General features: G+C 46.1%; 2 protein-coding genes across 6 annotated transcripts in view; both read right to left on the bottom strand.

Annotated features, from left to right (window-relative positions):
* The window catches only part of Slc39a14 (solute carrier family 39 member 14), a 45,664-nt gene extending 40,851 nt beyond the window's left edge, over positions 1 to 4,813 (bottom strand). For 2 of the 3 annotated variants that reach the window (XM_040735084.1, XM_040735042.1), the window contains exon 1: positions 4,671 to 4,813. The gene's annotated coding sequence lies outside the window, so the exon portion shown is untranslated. The remainder of the gene's footprint in view (positions 1 to 4,670) is intronic. The other variant, XM_040735160.1, reaches the window with a different exon arrangement.
* Positions 4,814 to 9,795: 4,982 nt separating this feature from the next.
* The window catches only part of Piwil2 (piwi like RNA-mediated gene silencing 2), a 56,802-nt gene continuing 45,561 nt past the window's right edge, over positions 9,796 to 21,036 (bottom strand). For 2 of the 3 annotated variants that reach the window (XM_040734889.1, XM_040734926.1), the window contains exons 21-23: positions 14,392 to 14,657; positions 13,629 to 13,736; positions 9,796 to 11,813 (exon numbers count right to left, since the gene is read on the bottom strand). In XM_040734889.1, coding sequence (XP_040590823.1) covers positions 11,657 to 11,813; positions 13,629 to 13,736; positions 14,392 to 14,657 — 531 coding nt within the window. In that variant the 3' untranslated portion in view covers positions 9,796 to 11,656. The remainder of the gene's footprint in view (positions 11,814 to 13,628; positions 13,737 to 14,391; positions 14,658 to 21,036) is intronic. The other variant, XM_040734970.1, reaches the window with a different exon arrangement.

The following is a 21,036-nucleotide window of genomic DNA, read 5'->3' as shown; positions in this document are numbered from 1 at the left end:
GAGTGCTGGGATTATAGGCATGAGCCACCAACGCCCAGCTTAAAATTAAAATTTTTAAAGTATGAAAATGAATAACCTACACAAGCTACAAAAATAAAATAAAGAATTACAAATTTAAATCAGGTGTCCCCTAAAAGAAATAGGATTCTAAATACAGCTTGTAAATGTCATTTTTAGTGAATGCAGACTAAATGGCTATATCTAGCCTTTTGCATGGGCTGTATTTAACCATTTGCATAGGAAGTCCACTTCACAAAACTTATTCTATAACGACATGCTTAGGAAGTGCCACTCATGTGCAAAGTTATTCATTACAGCCCCGTGTGTCATGGAAAAATGATGGAAACCCAGGCGGTTAACACGGATGTAAGATGATAGCCCTTTTACTATGGACTACTACACAGCTGTAGCAGAGAATGTAAACCCATGACTGAATGGTGAGGTACCAATAACAGCAGCTAGGATAGTGGCAGGCAATGTCCGAAACACTGGCCAAGGATATTTATTTTTAAAAGGCAGAGTGGGGGAGCAGGATGATGAACACTTTCATTCTTGACTGTTCTGATCTTTGAACTACGTGATTATAGAGCCCAGTGAACATTATTTCACGAAGAAAACAAAGAAACGCAGCTCTTTGGCAGACCGTGGCCTAGGGTACACAAGGCCCTGGATTCTGTCCCCAGCACCACAACCCAAGGAAACCAAGGGCTCACAGGTGGCCCATTCCCATCCCCCTTACACCTTGATTATCTTCTCCCTCTGCCTGGAAGTCCCGTGTATACCTCCCCCCAGCTATTGGTCATTCGTTTTTTTATTACACTAATCACAGCAATGCACCTCCACACAGCATACAACTGTCGCACAACACGTGTGATTCTCATATACGATTTCCAAGTCTAATCAGGGGACTAAACCCAAAGGGGTCACATTGCTGAAGGATACAAAGTGTTAGCCTAGTATAATGGGAGAAGGTGGACCTAAATGAGTACAAACACATATAGGTTTTTAAAAAATATTATTTTGAGCCAGGCGGTAGTGGCGCATGCCTTTAATCCCAGCACTTGGAAGGCAGAGGCAGGACGATCTTTGTGAGTTCGAGACCAGCCTGGTCTACAAGAGCTAGTTCCAGGACAGCCTCCAAAACCAGAGAAACCCTGTCTTGAAAAACCAAATATATATATGTAATTTTGTTTATAGTTATTTGTGTGCATGAGTCAGAGGACAACTTTAGGGAGTTGGTGCTCTCCTTTTACCATGTAGGTCCTGGAGAGCCAATTCCTAATGTTAAGCCCAGCAACAAGCACATTTCTCTACTGAACCATCTCACAGTACCCCTCGCATCACCACCTACGAGTTCAAGGCCAGCCTGGTCTACAGAGCCAGTCCCAGCACAGCGAGGACTGTAACACAGGGAAGTCCTGTCTCAAAAAACCTTAACAATAATAACAATAATAATAACACAGCCCTCTATGAGGAGATATACTAACCATATCACCCCTTAATTCACACCTTTTAATGGATGTCTTTATAACAGTATGGAATGCCCTGAGAGACGCTCTAGGCGTCAACCATAATAAATTTAGGAGCATCACTTTATTCCACCATCTCTAGGTTCTCCTGGGCCTGCTCTGGCAGAAAGTTAGAGGGCTTGTAGGATGCAGAACTCTGGTTGCCATGGCTGGGCATGGGAGTTCCCCTGGCAGGTGAGATCTATACCTGCCAGGCCTTCGGTCTGATATCAATTGGAAGGACCAGTAGGGGGCTCTGCTTCCCTATCTGGACTGGTCCCAGTCAATGGCCCTCTCTGGAGACTCCATGGCAGTTGGGGTTTGGAGTTCCTGTGATGGGGCTCTGGCTGGCAACAGTCCTAAGTTAGCAGACTCTGGACTTCTTATCTCCTGGCATTCAGACAGCCGCCAGCTTGGAGGTCAGAGAAGGCCCACTGTAGACTCTAAGGGGGTGGGGAGGATAGCATGACCCTTTCCTCCTTCCCTGCTCTCTTGGAACCCTCTCTTTCCTCCAGAGTCTACAAGAGAAAGAAGTACAGGGCTTCCCCAAACAAACTACTGTGGCAAAAGCAGAAACTCCCTCCCTTGGTCCATCCAACATGCTGAGCAATAACTGACCCCCTTCCCAGTATTCCCAAAGAGAACACAGGACTATCGGTAAATTTGACATAATTAAAGGGTGGGGAGCAGAACACTTCTTTGGTATTCCCCAATACGTCTCTGCCACAGAGATGTCACTTGGGGACACCAATTAACATCTCTGGGTCCAGTATTTTTATAAGTCACTTCAGATAACAAGCCAGTCTGTGACTCTGCAAAATACTACTTTGTTCAGGCATTAAATAGAGCAGGTATGGGGGGGTCAGGGAGGGAAGCACATGCAATATATTCCGCCCCATTAGGGATTAGCTTGGGGTGCAGGGAAGAGGGTGTAGGCAGTCTCCGAAACCAGGACCTATCCTGTGACTGACAAGTATCCTATACACACACACACACACACACAAACACACACACACACACACACACACACAGAGGCGCTGGAGGGGGGAGTTGAGGCGGAGTCCTTCCTGGCCATCACTAAACCCTGAGGAGGAACAGACTCAAGGCAGAAAAACACCCATCTTCCTAAGATTGCCCAATGGCAGGCCACAGAAAAGCAGTGTCCCCAGGAGGACAAGGTACACTTTATACCCTGCTAAGGAGGAGACAATTCACCTTATGTCTGGGTTCCCACCATCCTTACAACCTAGCCTACTTGAGCCGCTGAGACTCTAAACCCACAGAATGGAGGCCCTACCAAGGCGTCAGACACATTCCAGACACGACCACAACGTCCCACCGGTCAGTCAAGAGAACAGACTCACTGTTGGAGTGATGGCGCTGGGGTTTGGACAGACATCCATCTAGTTCCAAAGAGCTGAGCGCTCTGCCACCGCGCCTCACCTCTAACAGAGCGCTCCCTTCTCTAAACTACTCCAACTAGCAAGGAGACCTCTTGAGTTGCCACTTAATTCTTTCTTCACCTGCAGGCCGTGGAAGGGTGCAAACCAAACTCTGTACAAGGGACCTGGGCCTTCAGCACCAACACCGGGTTTGCAACAGAGCTCTGGATCCCTGGGAGCCCGCAATTCTCCTCTTGTCTAAATGACAGACCTCCCTCACTCAAATTAGTCGGTTGCTCAGTCAGTTTCTAGGTCCTTTTATCCCCGTTATCTGGGCTTCTACACTGTGCAGGTGAACAATAAAAAGACAGATACAGCGTCAATAAGTGTTGCGGCACGGTCTTTCGTTCCGGCACGGTCCTTCTGGAAGCGTCCTGGGTCAATTCGGTGCCTCTGGTCACACCGATAAAAGTCGCGGGAAGAAGACCCGTACTCCATCTCCCGCTTGCACCGCTGGCAAAGAGCTCAACTGAGTCAGCAACAGAAAACTACTTTGAACTCCAGTTGTTGGAAGTTGTGAATCTGGCCATCACTCCCGCTGCTTGGCCAAGGAGGCACATTGGAAGCCCTCGGTGTTTAAGGTTTGACAGGTAAGGATTATGGAATTGTACATATTTCGGATAAACAAGTCAGGTTGGCCTCAGGACTAACCAGAACCCTCCCCAAGGTCGCAGACCACGTTAGGAACAGGAGCTGAACCAAGCTCAGGGTGGCTACTCTGCGGCCAGTTTCCACCATCCCCTAAAATCAACACCCCCAGCAAGTACGGTATTCCAAGGACCAGGGACTAGCTGGGTTTTAAAAAGGCTAATACCACAACCCCAAATCCAGAGGTTGCTTCAGGAAGAGGGGTTCTGCCAACGTTGCTCCTGCCCCTACCCTTCCATTTAGGTTACAGGAAAGCACTCTGTCCCTCACCAAATCATACTCAAGAGTTATCTTGACCATACAGGTCACATAACTATTCGGACAGTTCGATCGGTTTGGAATCTAGGCCCGGGGAGACACAAGATTCTTAAAACTAAACCCACACACCAGAGAGGCAACTTTCCTTCTGCGATCCCACCTCGGGACCACAAGATGATTATGGATGGCTATTTTGACCGTAGCCCTAAAACTCCGAGAGAGGGCAGCCGGTAATCAGTCAGACCACCTAATTTGGTCAGTCCCAACCTAAGAGAGTCCAAGAGCCATCCCTGCCGTTAGTCAAGAGGGAAATCAGCGTGCGGTTCTCCATTCCGGTCCAACCCAACCATAAGAATCAGACATCACCCTTCAGTCGGAGGATGGCCTGGCAGGGGGCAGGGAGGAGGACACACAGGTTACTGGAATGCAAGTTCCAGACACCAGAGTCCCATGCGAGCAGCCGCGACCGCAGAGCATCCAATCTGCCCATCTATCTACTCCGCTTCCTCTGTGCTCTACGTCCCCCGGCTCTAGAAAGCCCATCTCTACCTTTCCGCGCAGCTATCGACCTCTCTGGCGCCCTTCTCTGGCTCACACATCCCAGGCCCTCCAGCCGAAGGGACAGCGCTGTGACCTCCTTTCCCTCGCCATCGTGGCACTGCAATCAGGTGCCACCAGGATCGGGCTCAGGGAGTGAGCGGCCTCCGGAAAGGATCCCGGTCCTCGGTGTGCCTGTGTCCCCAACCCCCACACGGTGTCCCCCAGCCCGGAGGTGAACGGGTTCCCATCCTGCATGCGCCCCATTAGTCCTCACCTGCAGTCCTCCAGTCGGCAGTCGGGCCCACGCAGCCTCACTATCCAGGCCCGGGGGCAGCCGGCGACACAGCTACTGAGTGGGTGCGTCCCAGCCGACAGCCACGCGCCCCCTCTGTGTCCGGCCCCCGCCGCGTGCGCATGCCCGGTCATATACCCGCGCGTCACCGCAGGACCCGCCCCTGCCTGCCGCCCCGCCCCGTTCCCCCGGGCCTGCCACGTGGGGCGGTCAGAGAGCAGCGTCCAGTTACTCCAGCCAACCTGGTCCTTTAGCGCTGTGCATCCCGGACTCGCATCCTACCTCTCACGGCCTCACCCACCCTCCCTCTCAAATTACATCCTTGACTCATAGAGGCCCTGAAGGCTCCTCTATTCTCTGGAAACCTCCCATCTGTCCTTCTGCGCCCTTTGAGGGAAACTGGCCTCCATCCTGAAGTAGAGAGCCCCTGCCTTGGTAGAAATACGTATTTTAACACTGCTGATGAATCTAAGGGGCTTCTCTCTGTTTTCCCCAATTCTAAAATGTTCTCTAAGCAGGATGGAGCAACTCATAGCCTATGTTTCCTGTGCATGCCCCAGCCAACCAAAGAACCAAAAGGTCTTGTCACGATCCAAATAAAAGATTATATTCACATTTCAGGTTTTTCAGATTTTCGCACCACTCTCTCGCAGTAATCAGATTCCTATGGAGCCAGTCAAGCCTTAGGTTTTGTTTGAGCAATGTCTTAGGAGGGAGTCACTTCCGTTGTAGGGAAGGCCTATTGTGTTGGATAACGAGCCTCGGATATGCAAATTTCTTGAGAAAAACAAACCACCCACTAAACCCTTATTGTTCTATGCAGCTGGACTTTAGCAGGATTATTTCCTCTACAGCTTTACTAGCTGTCACCTGGGACTGGGAGAAACAGTGGGAGTACTTTAACTGGTACTGGAGCCAATGGGCATCTATGCTTCTATTCCAGCACCGGGAAAGGGCCTACGAGCATCTCTAGATCTGTGCAGTGGAGAGATGGCATCCAAGTGTTGGGGAGTTCACTCGAGAAGAAATAGGAAAGGAACCCAGAGTTCCTAGAACAGGTGGCAGGAAGGACGCCAGTGCTCAGTGGCAGCTTGCTCTTCAGGGCTGGCTAGAGAAAACGCACTAACGTGAGTGGGTGGGAGGGATAATAGCCAATCCTGGTGGTGCAGACCTATATAATCTCAGCTACTCTGCAGGCAGGAGGATCTCAAGTTCAAGACCAGCTGGGGCAATTTCATGAGACCCTTTCTTAAAACAAAAGGTAAAAGGGGGACTGGGTACATGCTGGTCCAGTGCATGCATAAGTCTGCATGAAGCCATAGGTTCAAGACTAGCAAAACCAGTCTGGTAATGCACTCTTGTAATACAGCACTTGGGAAGTAGAGACAGAAGGATCACAAGTTTAAAATCACCCTTCGGTTCAATGAGTTTGAGGCCATGCCTGAGCCACCTGAGACCCTGTCTGTAAATTGATTAATCAATGTCTTGCCTAGCATATACAAAAGATATAAAGGTACTGAGGTCATCCAGCTTCTTCTGGTCACTATGTTCTCCCAAAATTCATTTATCTTCACTCTGTAATTACAGTACTCCAGTGGGTAAGGGGGAGAGCTGTGATAGCCCTCTCATTTACTTTGAGTGATTCAGAGGTAATGATAGCTCTTGCAGAATTTCCTCCAGAGCCCCTTCAACTCTGTAATAACACTGAATATTTGTCTTGGTTAAACTTAGTGTTTTTCAGACGTTATGTCATTCACTTGAGCTCCAAAGTGCAATGGGCTGTCAGGAAAGGTAGTCCCCCATCAGGCCTTTCCTCGAAGGCATATGTAAGAATGAGAAGCCCAGCCTCCAAAACAATACAGAGAAACCCTGTCTCGTAAAAAACCAAAAAAAAAAAAAAAAAAAAAAGAATGAAAAGCCCACCTAGAGACATAGAGCTCTGAATAGAAAGAAGCCTGTCAGTACACATGCCACAGGGTTCCATGCAAGGTGTCAGGATTACAGCTTACATTATACAGCTGTCCAAGAGTCCATAGTGGGGAGCTCCGCATGGTGGCTTCTGACTGTAATGCCAGCACTTGGTCAGTGAAGTAAAAACATCAAGGGTTCAAGGCCAGTTCAGCTCCATAGTGAAAGGTCAACTGGGGTTACAAATAGACCCTGTCTCCAAACAAACAAACAAACAAGCAAACAAAAAGTACTAGTGGGAAAGACAGGGGTGACTGACACCCCATCTCAGGACCTATCTATGTGGCACTGTCACTTGTTTGTAGAACTGTCAAAGTCCACAGGGGCAACTGGAGTTGATAAGCTATCTCAAGCTGATAAGCTACACACAAGAGCAATACAATTAATCATTAACATAGCTCAAAATCAGAAGGTCCTAAGTCTCTGCCTCCGCCCCACATACATTTCCTCAGGAGGCATGTCCTGGTTAGATGACATACCCAGGCTAGGTCCTACCTTGTCCATGACAGTGATGCTCACCACACACAGGAACAGTTTGAAGCCTAGGTCCTATGCCACCGTGTCCCCGCCCCCTTACTGTACTGTCCCCCTTTTCTCTCACCCCCACCTTTCCACTTTTCTCTTAGTTTAATTGTTCTGAAGTATATCAGATCTACTTTTCCAGACTTTTTGGAAACCCGTATTAAAAAAAAAAGCAATGTACTTGGTTTCTCACAACCCTCTGTAACTCCAGTTGTGGGGGAATCTGACCCCCCTACCCCACCCCCATTCTGGTCTCTGTGCACACATTATACTTCCAGGCATGAAGGCACATCACTCATACATGTAAAATTAAAGAAAAAATAATATAGTGCCACAACTCTAGTGTAAATAACATACCAAGCAAAAATTTCATATAATAGAGTCTAAGAGTATATTTGGTACAACATTTGCCTAGCATGCTTGAGGCTTTGGGTTCAACTTCCAGGACCACAAAACAAAGGGCTAGGCATGATGGTCCAACCCTTTAATTCCAGCACTCAAGAGGCAAGAGCAGTCAGAGCTCTATGACTTCAAGGCTAGTAACAAACCCACCAAATTTGATTTTGTGACCATAGCTGGATTAATATGATTTAATATGAATTAATATGATTTATAGAACTTGCATTCCTTGCTTGAAAGCATTTCATTTCTAATACAAGCCTTTTATTTTCTATTATACTTATCTATTCATTTATTGTATGTGTTTGTACATGCTTGGGCACCAGGACACGTGTGTGGAGGTCAGAGGACAACTTGCAGGGAATTGGTCCTTTCTTTCCTCCACGTGGGTCTCAGGAATTGAGCTCTGGTCGTTAGGCTTGGTAGTGGTGCCTTTACCCTCTGAGCCACCTTGTTGGGACCCAAAGTATTTTATTTCTATCCCTAACCTTAGACCTTAACCTGCCATGATTATAACAGATTTCAATCTGTACCTGAATCCTGTGATACAGCAGTTTGCACATAAAAGATTCTCTAAAAATATTTGGACTGGCTAACAGCTCCCTAAAAAAATTGGATGTTGGGCAATATTTAAGGGAACTGAACACAAGAAACTGACATGGTCACAGCCCTGCCAACATATGCAGATGGATTTCCCGTAGAAGAGGTGAGAATAGTCCTGCAGATGAAGCCAGAGAAATGAGACACCCATTCTGTAATGTAGAAGGTGGGGCTGAAGACCCAGAAAGCCACAGTCCCCTGAGTCAACTGTGTTGACAAGACAGGCAGGGAATGAGCTGGGCAGCCAAGACTCCTCATCCTTCCCATCAGTTTCGAACCATGTTGGTTTGGCCAAGAATCCACAGCTTTTTTCCAGACTGTTAGTTATTTCCTCTGGGGATTTTTGGGGGATTTTCTGAGTTTTTTTCCCATGTTCTAGTAGGACTTAACATTTAAGAGGATCAGAGAAAACATGAATGTGTCCCTCACCCTAAAATCAGTCTGAAGGACCCAAAGGTCCATGTGTTAACACCCTCTGCTGCTAGGCAAAGCTCAGATGATGGTCAGTGACCCTGGCTGTGAATCACATAGGAACTTCTGACCCAGTCAGACAAAACAGCAACTGGGAGAACACTTGGCTCCGGAGTAATTATCAACGGGAATTCTAATTGGGGAAACACCTATTACTAGTATTCCAAAACCTTTTTCTCCCTGCTTTTGGTAATTTGACTCTTCTTATTCTGTTTTTTTTTTATATTTTATGTGTATTTTTGCTTGTATGCATGTGTATGCACCACATACATGTCTGGTCCCTGCAGAGGTCAGACAAGGGTACTGGATTCCCTGGAACAGGAGCTACAGAAGGTTTGTGAGCATATGGGTGCTAGGACCCAAACCAGGTCCTCTGCAGAGGAGCCAGTACTCACAATCTCTGAGCCCTCTCTCTAACTCCCTTAGAAACATGTTTCACATTTATTTTGTGTATGGAGATGCTACAGTGAGTGGTCAGAGGACAACTTGGGGAAAATCAGTTCTCTCCTTCCACGTGAGTCCAGGAACTGAACTCAGGATGTCAGGCTTGGTGACACGTATGTAGCGGTTTCACTGGTCATCCCTTTTATTATTCACCAGTCTAGCTAAAGATCTATCCATTGTGTTAGTCTTCTCAAAAAGACAACTTAGGGTTTCGTTGTTTTTTTCTGTCATTCTTTTGTCTTCTATTAATTTCTGCACTGACTTTTATTTTTAAAAAAATAGCAGGGTATGTAGCACACACCTAAGTGTAGTTCAGCTCCCTGGGAAGCTAGGGAAGAAGGAAGGACCACTGATGTTTAAGGGCTCAAGACCAGTGTGGTCAATGCAGTGAGACCTCCATCTCAAAAATTAAAAATTTTTATACACACTGTGACAAGTATTTTTCCCTGCCTCCCTACATATAGTAAGTAAATGTAATTAAAAAAACTTTTTAATGGTAGAGAAGGCACTTGGAAGTTGAGCTGACCGACAAACAGTTTAAGCACATACTCAAAACTTCAGTGCTTTACTGTCTGGTCCCCAGCCTGGCTATCAATGGTGCCTCCCCCAACACGCAGAATAACAGATGAGTAACTTCTGCTTCTCTCTGGAGGAAAAGCATTATAGCCATTTAATAAACAAACCACATTCTTTCAGACACAACTACACACAGAGATTGTTTTTATTTTACACCACTGGGCTCGTTGCTTGGCACTGAAACTGAAAAACAGGGCAAGAACATCAGGTACAGAAAGTCGACATTCTGGCGTTACCATTAAGTATCTGCTCTACTGAAAGGGAAAAGCAGTGCTGGGGGCAGCACCTTCTAAGGACAAACTCAAACTACTTCCAAAGAAGTCAGAAAGCGGAATCTGTTCAGCTAAAGACCCAGTTTTCAGTCTGTTCTGTTTAATTCTGTGGCTTTTGCATTTCAGGTCTCAGTCTAGCCTTGGTCATAGACTCCAAATAAAACCAGGGGTGCATTTGAAGACCCCAACACTCATCCCTCCCTAGCCTCAGGGTGCTGCAACAAACTAAAGTCTTCTTTAAATCCAGAACCTGGCACGTGCTTGGAGAGCATGCTAACACTGTCTACTGCAGCCCCAGTTTCTCCTCACTGTCTCATGATGAAGCTCTTCTCACACACTGGCATTTAAAATGAGTATTTCTGCTCAGTCCCCACCATCTAGCCATCATACCAAAACATACATAGATACATACAAATTTGAAAAGGTTAGGTAAAATTAGATTTTAAAACCCAGGAAAGGGATGATCCACTTAAACCTGAAGAAATTTGAAGATTCTGAAACAGAAGGAGAAAAAAAAGAGAGAGAAGAAAACCACACAGAAAACCAAAATTCCCCAAAACACTGAAGCCCACAGGACTGGTGACAACTTCCTACATGTCTCACTCAAGTGACAGCATCACTTTTGCCCAAGCCAATTTTGGGAAGCCTGAACCTGGATTTTGAAAAATTCCATGCAACGTCAGCCCACAGCTGGAAGAAACTCTTGCAAAATCTCATTTATAGACATTTGCAGAAAAAAACCTACACTACATCCAGAATGTTCCTAGCTCTGCTGAATTCTTGCCATGTATTCTGATCAAATTTACTGGTGATCAGCCACAAAGAGCAAAGGTGTATGTGTGTGCATGCATCCAACTGTCAGGGGCTGAAAAGTTCAAAAAAGCAGCTTCAGCCAGATTCCAAGGAAGCCAGAATAGCTGCACTTACTTCCCTGGGACAAGTGGGTTCAAGGGCTTGACTATGCCTTAAGCTGGTTTAACTACATGTCTTTCACACATGTATAAATCTGTGCTCTCTGAAACATTATGCTGCACAGGCCTTTCTATAGCCCTCTCAGTTGTCCAAATAAAGTAATTCTCTTATTTAGATGTCTGCAATGACTTCATTCATATCACTTCTGGCACCAGAAATAGAATGGTCCTGTAGGCATGACCTCCAGGTATAACTGATGCTCATGCTGCCTTGGGGACTAGTGTTTCTGTCTTTACTTACTTGGCAGGAGGATTGCTGAGAACTGGACTCAGGATTTTACATGCTAAGAAAATGCTTTATCACTGCCCCAGCCCCCTAGAAGTTCCTGACACCACTGTGCTCTACAAAGGCAGCGAGGCGCTTGTAGCTGGTACTTAGAAACTTGCTTCCTTGACATCAGGGTTTGGTTTTGTTGTGGGCTTTGGGGGGATGGGGGTTTGTTTTTGTTTTTTGAGACAGGGTCTCACTCTGTAGCCTTGACTAGCCTGGAACTCACCATGTAGTCCAGGTTGCCCTTGAACTAAAGATCCTTCTACTTCAATCTCCTGAGTGCTGGGGTAACAGACATGCCCCACCACACTCTACTATAATATCAGGGTTAAAGGAAGAACAGAAATCTAATTCTACAAGGATGGAGAAAGAGAAAATGCCAACATAGAATCCCAAGGCCGTTTCTGCTGATTCTGTGAGAATGGGCGGAGCTACAGTCCAGTTACTCCTTGTAGCCAGTGTCCACACTGCCAGTTACAGGAAGAACAGGTTCTCACACAGCTGGATGGCTGGTTCGTGATGCAAAATCTGTCCAGACAGGAAGGCTAGCTTGTGGGCATACTTGCAAGGAGCTGGAACTCGGATAGTACCAGGCCAATTCCAGTACATGTGGCACAGTTTGAAAGTCAACCTGAAGTTAAGATGAAAATGTGTTCTTTATCACTTCCGTCCTCACCAAGGGGTGGGGGTAGGGTTTCACTCTCTTGGGGATACACATAGCACACCCACAACAAACTGGGGGATTTTGGGAAACCTAATGCCATTTTCAGGAATTTTTGGCTTTATATTTGGTTGGTTGGTTTGTTTTGCTGGTACAGGTTCTCAACTATCTAGCCTAGGCGGGATTAGAACTCCAGTAGCCCAGGTTGTCCTTTAGCTGCCAGGGATCTTCCTGCCTCAGCCTCTCAAGTGCTAGGAAAATAAGAGTGAGCCACTAGGGCTGAGAGAGAAACCATTACTTTTTATCGAATTGTTTACATTCCCACTTAAGCCAAAGGATGGGTATCTTCTCATTTTGGGAACTTCTCTGTTTTTTATGGAATTGTTTATATTTCCACTTAAGCCAAAGGATAGGTATCTTCTCATTTTAGGAACGTCTCTGTTTTTGCTTTTGTTTTTAATTTAAAAAGGGGGGCTGGAAAAATAGCTCAGCAGTTAAAGAGCACTGGCTGCTCTTCCAGAGGATCCAGGTTTAGTTCCCAACAACCACATGGCAGCTCACAATCATCTACAACTCCAATTTCAGGAGATCTGATACCCTTTTCTGGCCTCCACAAGTATCAAGCACACATGGTATACATATATGCATGCAGGCAAAGCATTGCACATGTAAAATACAATACAATGAAAGAAGAAAAACACCACAAAGGGAAAACCTATTTTGTCTACAGGAAAAGGCTAAAAGGGTCTAACGGGTCTCTACATCATAAACGTGGCTGTGTCATAGTCATTGGCAGTAGTCATCTATCTTTCATCTAGCTAGCGCCCCCTCCCCCAAGACAGAGTTTCTCTGTGTAACAGCCCTGGCCATCCTGGAACTCCCTTTATAGACCAGGCTGGTCTTGAGCTCATAGAGATCTGCCTGCCTCTGCTTCCTGAGAGCTGGTATTAAAGGTCTGTACCATCATTGCCCAGCTGCTAGCTAGCTTTTTGAGACAAGGTCTTTCTATATAGCTGGGAATGACCTGCAACTATGTCCTTCAGGCTGGTGATTCTAGGTGCTTTTCTGGCTTCAGACTTCTTGAGTGATAAAATTATGAGCATGTGCTACCACATGTAGCTGAAGCAGTCTTTTAAAACATAAATGCCAGTAGGCATAGTAGTGTGCCCTGTAATCTTGGATACTTAGAAGGTTGAGTTAGGAACATGACTTCAGTTCAAGAGTTTGAGACCAACCTGGGCAACACAGCAAGACTATTTTTCTAAAAGAAATTAAGTAAATACCATTGCTTTATAATGCACAAGATTAAGGGCTGGCAGGCAGCCGTTTTCTTAAAGCTCTTCAAGTGATTTTTAATATAAAGCAGGATTACAAATGACTCCTCACAAAGATAATGACTATTATCAACACCTGGGAGAGTCAAGGGGTCAGATACTGGTAGCCAGCTCGGTTGGTAAAGGCTTACTGCACAACTGTGAGGACTGGAACTCAGCTCCCAGCAACCACATGGTGTGTGCTTGTAATCTCAACACCAGAGACAGAGACCTTGTCTAACTGGAACTCTAGATCCAAGTGAAAGACACTGTCTCAAAAATCTAGGTAGACACTTAAAGTTGATCTCAGCCTCCAGCGCGCACACACACACACACACACACACACACACACACACACACACACACACACACACACGAACTAAAAGGATAAGCTATCTTGAGAGACAGTGACTAGTGACTTAGCTAGTAGTCGGGAAAACAGTGAGAACAAGTACGTTTCAGACAGGCTTACCTCTGCATGTGATCGGGGCTCAGATTTGCAGTGTTCAAGACACAGATGTAGTGTGTAGGTATGCCACAGCCTTGCCGAACATGATGGGCAAGAAGGTAGAAATCCACCCTAGCAAACAAAGAGCACCAACTGGTGACAGGCATTTCAAAGATCACCACAGTCCTATCACACAGGGACACGGGGCTCAGGGAGGAAACGGTAAAGTCAATTACACCAAACAACACTGGTGTGTGTGTGTGGGGGGGGGGCTCATGGATATAATCTCAGCCCTGGGGAGGATAAAGAGGCAAGCCATCTGTTGAGATCAGCTTGGGCTACATAGACAGTTTGAGCTACATGAGACCCTATCTCAAAGGAACAAAGCAGGGGTACATGTAAGAAGTAAAAGTTTTGTCATTAAAAACATGTTTTTAGCTGGGTGGCAGTAGTGTATTCCTTTAATCGCAGTGGAAACAAGTGGATCTCTGTGAGTTTGAGGCCAGCCTGGTCTACAGAGCCCATTTCCAGACTAGCTAGGACAATACAGAGAAACCTGTCTAAAATTTTTTTTAATTTTAGAGCTCTGAACACAGCTTTGTGGTGAAGTGCTTGTGCATGTTTGCTTGTATGTATACATGTGTATGTGTCTGTACATGTGTGCTTGTGTGTGCACATGTGCATGTCTATCTGTGGTTGGTAGAGATGAGCCCGTGCTCACACAGGACTACTGCTCCATCACTGAGCTCCTTCAGATCTTGCCTTCTTCAACATTTTGTCTACTTACCACTCACAGCTGGTTATGGTATGGTCGACTACAGTCCCAGGGGAAGGGGTCACAAAGTGGTCAGGAGCAGCCAGGTACAGATTGGTGCTGATTTTCTTCTGAACTACAAACACCACCATCTTAGGGTGGTAGTTCTCAAAGGCTTCGAAGCACTTCTGCAGCTGAGGAATCTCGTAGTTGGCAACTGTCTTTAGCTGGCCATCAGACACTCCATCTCGGTACACCACGATCTTCTCTGGGAGACAATGGTTCACCTGAAATGACACCTGGAGGAGGTGACTCCAAAGGCTCTTTGCTCAAGGACCACAGTGAAAAGCTCATACCCACTGTGCAAGTTGGAGGTTTGGCAGTTGGGCCCTATAGCAGTGAGCCCAAAGCACATGACTGCCAAGCATGCCAAAAGCATCTAACCATTTCTAGATTTGTTCAGAGTAGCAAAAAGGCTTGATACAGCTGTGGTGCATTAAAGCATGAAAGAAGACATGGCAATTATGAGTCACGTGCTCACAGCTCACCCCCAAACAGAATCAGCACTGCTAAAAGGCAATGGCAGGAGCCTGACATGGCTGCACATACCTGCAAAGGCAGCATTTGATGTTGTTGTTTTTGTTTTTGTTTTTGTTTTTTCCGAGGCAGGGTTTCTCTGTGGCTTTGGAGGCTGTCCTGGAACTCGCTTGGTAGTCCAGGCTGGTCTCGAACTCACAGAGATCCGCCTGCCTCTGCCTCCCGAGTGCTGGGATTAAAGGCGTGCGCCACCAACGCCCGGCCAAAGGCAGCATTTGAAAGGCTGAGACAGGAGGATCACCATGAGTTCCAGGGTACCTGGCCATAGGTGAAATCTTGTCTCTGGAAAAAGGAATGAAAGGAGAGAGGACACAGGGAGGGAAGGAAGAAGAAGGGAGAAAGGGAAGGAGGAAGCAAGGACTCAACGTTTTTTTTTTACAAAGATAACGGCCAGAAAGGGTAAATCAGTGTTTATCTGACTTGGATTTTTTTTTCTGACTTGGATTTAATGCTGACAACTGCCCAGAAAAGCCCAAGTGTTAAGGAAGGTCTGACACAGGAATATAGACTCAGATTTTGACATGTAAGTAAACATCCCAAGTTACTGACAAGTGACAGGTTCTTCACAATACCCCATGACCAGTAGAATGTCATAAACACTTATGATAACTAATAGTGAGTTTTCTCTGCATCAGCTCTGAGACTGCATTTGGGTACATTTTAAGTTAGAAATCCCCTCGACACTGATTTGATTCAGTTCTGATTAGTTTAATGTAGGATCTTGTTCCTTACAAGATAAATTACGAGTAAAGCTTAAATATTCATTACCTTCTGTAAGGATGACCCCAAGAAAATCTTATCTCAAAAACCCTTTTCCAAAAATGATCTTGCTGAGCATGGTGACTTGAGTTTGCAATCCCGGCTCTTAAAAAGTCCAAGGCAGGAAGACTGCTGTGAAGTTGAGGTCAGCATAGGCTACACAGCAAACTGCAGGTTAGCTTAAGCTGTGGGGTAAAATCTGGTCTCAAATTCTCTCCAAGTATTTTCTTAAAGTTTTCATTCAGTGTTTCAAGCTGGGTGTGTGATGGCACATGCCTTTAACCCCAGCACTCCAGAAGAGGTAGGTGGATCTGTGTTGAGTTCAAGATCAAATTGCCTACCTAGTGAGTTCCACCAGCCAGGGCTAAATAATGAGACCCTGTTTCAAAAAATTCTTCAAAAATCAATGGCCCCCTTTCCGAGAAACCTCAAATATTCCAATTTTTTACGAACATCTTTACAATTACTGGAGCTACTATCTTTGTTTGTGGTACTTTTTTTTCTGCCTCACCCCCAACCCCCCCTTTTTTTAATGTGATAAGATTTCTGTCCCCTACTATCCAGAGTGCCCCTAAACCAGGGTTTCTCAGTCCCAGAAGACCAGCATTTGGAGATGGATGAGTGTTCACTGTGCTCTGCAAGTCTGCATTTGGTACTGCCCCAAGTCTCTGCCTACTAAATGCTACAGCAGTCATAACCACAGTGTCTCCAGATACTGCCCCAGTGGGGAACTATGACTTTAGCCACAGAGCACACAAAAAACTCAGCCTCACTCAGAAGCTGATTTGCTGTGCTAAGAAGGGTGGTGACTGGGGAGCACAGATGTGCCTTCACACACAACACAGGAAAGACATGGGATGTGGGGCATGAGCTCCGCTGAGTCTGACTCCACGGCTTAGCTATGGCTTTGAATACTGTTTCCTGCTGAAAACACTAGAAAAGGGATCACCTCACTGTTGTGGGAATTCATTCTGCCAATACCTTTGAGGTACCAGCCTTAGGGTGTGGCTTTAGCTGGTACATCACAACTAACAAGATAGAGATAGAGAGGGGAGGATAGAGCAAGAGCGAGAGAGAGAAAGAGGAGAGAAAGGGGAGGGAGGGATGGAGAGAGATAGACAGAGAGACAGAGAGACAGAGAGAGAGAGAGACAGAGAGAGAGAGAGACAGAGAGAGAGAGAGAGAGAGAGAGAGAGAGAGAGAGAGAGAGAGAGAGAGAGAGAGAGAGAATGCATTCTTTCAGGCTACTGCTTGGGTGGTTGGTGTCCCAAAGGGCAGAGAGGTGGTACCAAATCTGTGGTGGAGGCATCAGCCTCACTCTCTATCTGTGAGTTTCTCTTTTTCATCGCACCCTTTAATAAATCACTTTTTATACCTTCACATTTCACTGGCACCCAATGTGGGGCACTAACCCACAACCCTGAGATTAAGAGTCTCATGGTCTACCAACTAGACTAGCCAGGCTGATAAGGCCCAGTACCCCAAAGCTATCAGTGGAATGAATTCCCACAACACCTCACTACATTCTCCAGGTGGAGAGGAAAGAAGTTATACGTACATGCTAATACGAACACAGTGGCTGAGGAAGTGACTTGGTGGGTAAAGGACTTGCTGCCCAAGCATGATCCCCAGGGCCCACATAAAAAGCCAGGTGCAGCAGCCTCGGGGAACAGAGCTAGGAGAATCCCAGAGAATCCCAGACCAGCCATGCAGCCAACAGTGAGCTCTGGGTTCCAGCAGAGTCTCTGTCTCAAAAACAAGCTAGAAATTGATGAACACACACATACACACACACACACACCCCACAATGGCATATAAGATGACATATATTTTAACATATAAATATATGTATAAAGGCTGTAGAGACTGGGTGTAGCAGAAAATGTCTATAGTTCTAGCACTTACAATGCTGAGGCAGGAGGATTGCAAATTCCAGCCTAGGTTACATACATAGCCTAAGATCCTGTTTTAAACTAACTTTTGTAGTGAGGTGTTGTGGGAATTCATTCCACTGATAGCTTTGGGTTACTGGCCTTATCAGCCTGGCTAGTCTAGTTGGTAGCAATTCCACTTTGCAGTTGTCAGCTCAAGTCGGTAGCAGATCAAGTCAGGCTCAGGGCTTAGTCATGAGGGAGAAAGCTGCAGAGGCAGGTGTCAAACCTGTTGGGATTTTCACACACAAGTGGTAGGGAAGGCTGGTACTCAGCCTTGTGAGGCTGGAGTGACCAGGAAGAGCTTGCATAGTTCAGGCAGCTGGACATGAGTGCTATGAACTGGACGGGCCACACAGGGGTCTCTCAAGATGGACTCTATGGAAAACTTCTCTTCTCTCCTGCTGGAGATCAAACCAGGCAAGCACTCTGTCACCAAGCTTTGTTCCCAGCACATCCTGAAGCATTTTCATGAAAAATTTTGACATAAATTACAGTATCATTTTTGCAGAGTAAATGATGTGTGGTATTGCAGTAGACTGTAATATATTTCCAACTCTTAAGTCAGGTATCATAGCCACTTGCAAGCATATAAAACAGCATTGGTCTCACTCAAACTTTAGTAGTCACCTTTCATTTTAAATGCCATGTATACTAATATGCATTGAACTTAGTAGTTTTGTTTTTGTGACAGGGTCTCATGCAGCCCAGGCTGGTTTCAAGTCCTGGGTGTAGTTGAGCATGGCTTTCAACTTCTGATCTGCCTATTTTCTACTCTCAAGAGCTGGGTCCTAGCTTACATCATTTTAACCTATTCATTTCCTTTCCTTCCTCCTCCTTCACTAGTAGGGACTGGACCCAGGGCTATGTGCTGGACAAGTGTTCTACTTCCTTTTACTTACCGAGACACAACCTCACTAGCCTGCACAGCATGGCTTTGAATTCACACAGACCTGGAACTCTCAGTAATCCTCCTGCCTCACCCTCCCGAGTGCGGGGATTACAGACATGCATCACTATGCCGAGTCTCTCATTTCTTTCTAGCACTGAGTAAACTCCCATTTGCCCACCACAGTACGCACTGGCTGCTTCCAGGTCTCAGTGAACAAGAGTAAGCTTCCGGGTAGTTTATTGTGGGCACCTACGTTTTCAACTTGTTTGAGAAAATATTGAAGAGCAGGATTCCTGCATTCCGTGGCAAGATTATGTTTAGTTGTGTGCTGGCAAGCTGAGTATTCTGATGGAGGTGCACCACACCAGCATCTGGTGCTCCCAGCTGTATAGCAGGCCATTGTGGGTTTGCTGTGGGAGGCTCTAAGGGCACAGTTGACCATCCTTCCACATGTTTACTTGATATCTGGTGACATTCTTTCATGTTAGTTCTGGTCTCCTGTCTACTTTAGAGGAACGAGAGTGCAGTGAGACAGGGCTTTTCTATGTATGTAGGCAAGCCTTGGCTGTCCTGATTATTTATTATGTAGCCAAGGCCAGCTTCAAAGCTAAGGCAAGATCCTTCGACCCTAGCCCCATGTACTAGGATTCCAGTGTATGCCACCATGCCCAACTGCTGTGTGCCACGATTTCCTCCACTCCAGGAGAGATAGACTTCCAACACATGACACAGCCCTCTTGCCTCTGCCTCCCAAGTGCTGAATTACAGATTGCAGGCATGAGCCACCACAGCAGGCCATCTTGCCTTTTTTTTTTTTTTTTTTTTTTGGGACACCATTTCTCTATGTACCTGAGACTAGCCTCAAACATTGGAAGGACTGTGTCAGCATCCTGAGTGTTGACATTACACCTATGAACCACTGGTGATTGTATAAAATGAGAAGCAGCTGGCTAGGTTTTGCATCTTTAGAAAGAATCATATCATTTTGCCAATTATCCGAATGTGTCTATGTGTCAATGTGTGCACACATTATTTTAGGTGCCTATAGAGCCCAAAGAATTCAGCTCCCCTGGAACTGGAGTTACAGGTGATTGTGAGCCACCTGATCAAGGTGCTGGGAACCTGGTGCCCTCAGAGTTCAGAAGAGGATGTCAGATCCCCCAGAACTGGAGAGGGATGGTTGTAAGTCACCAGATGGATACTGGAAACCAAACCTAGGTCCTCTGCAGGAACAACAAGTGTTCTTAACCATGGAGAGACATCTCTCCATCCCTAACAGTTTCCTTTCTTATAGAACCGAACTTCAAACAAAACCACACACATCGCTGCCATTCAAGACTAAAATGAAAACATTTAGGAGAAATAAACTCCAGCTTCCTTTCTTTACTGCATTAATTGGGACTTCTAAGTATGCAATAAAATAGAAACTGAAAGGACAGGAAGCTACCACTGTTTGCAGTAAGTGTGCTTACTGCTGTATAGTGACCAGGTGAGTTTACTAAAGCTATGTAAGGCTAGTTCAGAAGGGGACTTCAATCTATGTTACCCAGGACCTTCATGAAAAACCTCTACATCTAGTGGCATCATGCTCACGAGAACAGTAAACTAGCTGCTTCCCCTCAAAGATGAAGAACAAAGCAGTAGTTTCCACATGACTGTTACTACCAGGAACCACAAACTGGGTGGCCCCAAACAACAGACACTTGTTACCTTATGGTCTGAAAGTTGCAACATGAAACAAGATGTAAGTAGTGGGCTAAGGATGTAGCTCAGTGGGGGTACATCTGACCCAGCACTGCATATAAAGTATGCGGGGGGGTGTCACTCCAAGAATCCCTGTACTTGGGAGGTAGAGGCAAGACCACCAGAAACTCAACAGCATCCTTGGCTACACAGTGAGTTTGAGGCCAGCCAGGAATAGCTGGGATTCATTGTTGTTGTTTTAAGACAGGGTTTCTCTGAGTAGCCCTGGCTGTCCTAGATCTCACTCTGTAGACCTGTCTAACCTCTAACTCAAGAGATCTGCCTGCCTCTGTTTCCTAAGGGTTAGGATTAAAGGTGTATGTCACCTTTAAGCTCAACCTGGCCAAGAACCCCTTTTAAAAAGTTTTTTTAAGTGTCAGTTGAGCCATGCTTCCCCTGAAATCCCTAGGGAAGATTATCTATTTGCAACCCCTCAAGCTTCCCGTGGCTGCAGCTACAACACTGGACCTCTGCATCTATCTTCAGCATTGTTTCCTCAGGGGAAACAGAGTCATCTGCCTCTGCACTTTCACATGTATTCTCTCTGCATCTGTGTCCAACTCGCCTCTTAGAATAGCAGGCATAGCTCGATGTGCTGGAGCGTATCGGTGCTTTTGGATGAGACAGGAGTAACAATCCAAGGCCAGCCTGGGGTTTGGGGAGTTTGAGATCAACCCGAGTTACAGAGACCCTATTTCCATACCCCACACCCACAGTCACAGAACGGCAGCCACTGGGTCAGGACCCACACTAACC

This window comes from Mesocricetus auratus, unplaced genomic scaffold (assembly GCF_017639785.1).
Source record: "Mesocricetus auratus isolate SY011 unplaced genomic scaffold, BCM_Maur_2.0 Super-Scaffold_2245, whole genome shotgun sequence".
NCBI classification, from domain to species: Eukaryota; Metazoa; Chordata; class Mammalia; order Rodentia; family Cricetidae; genus Mesocricetus; species Mesocricetus auratus.
This window is presented reverse-complemented; position numbering and strand designations above follow the sequence as displayed.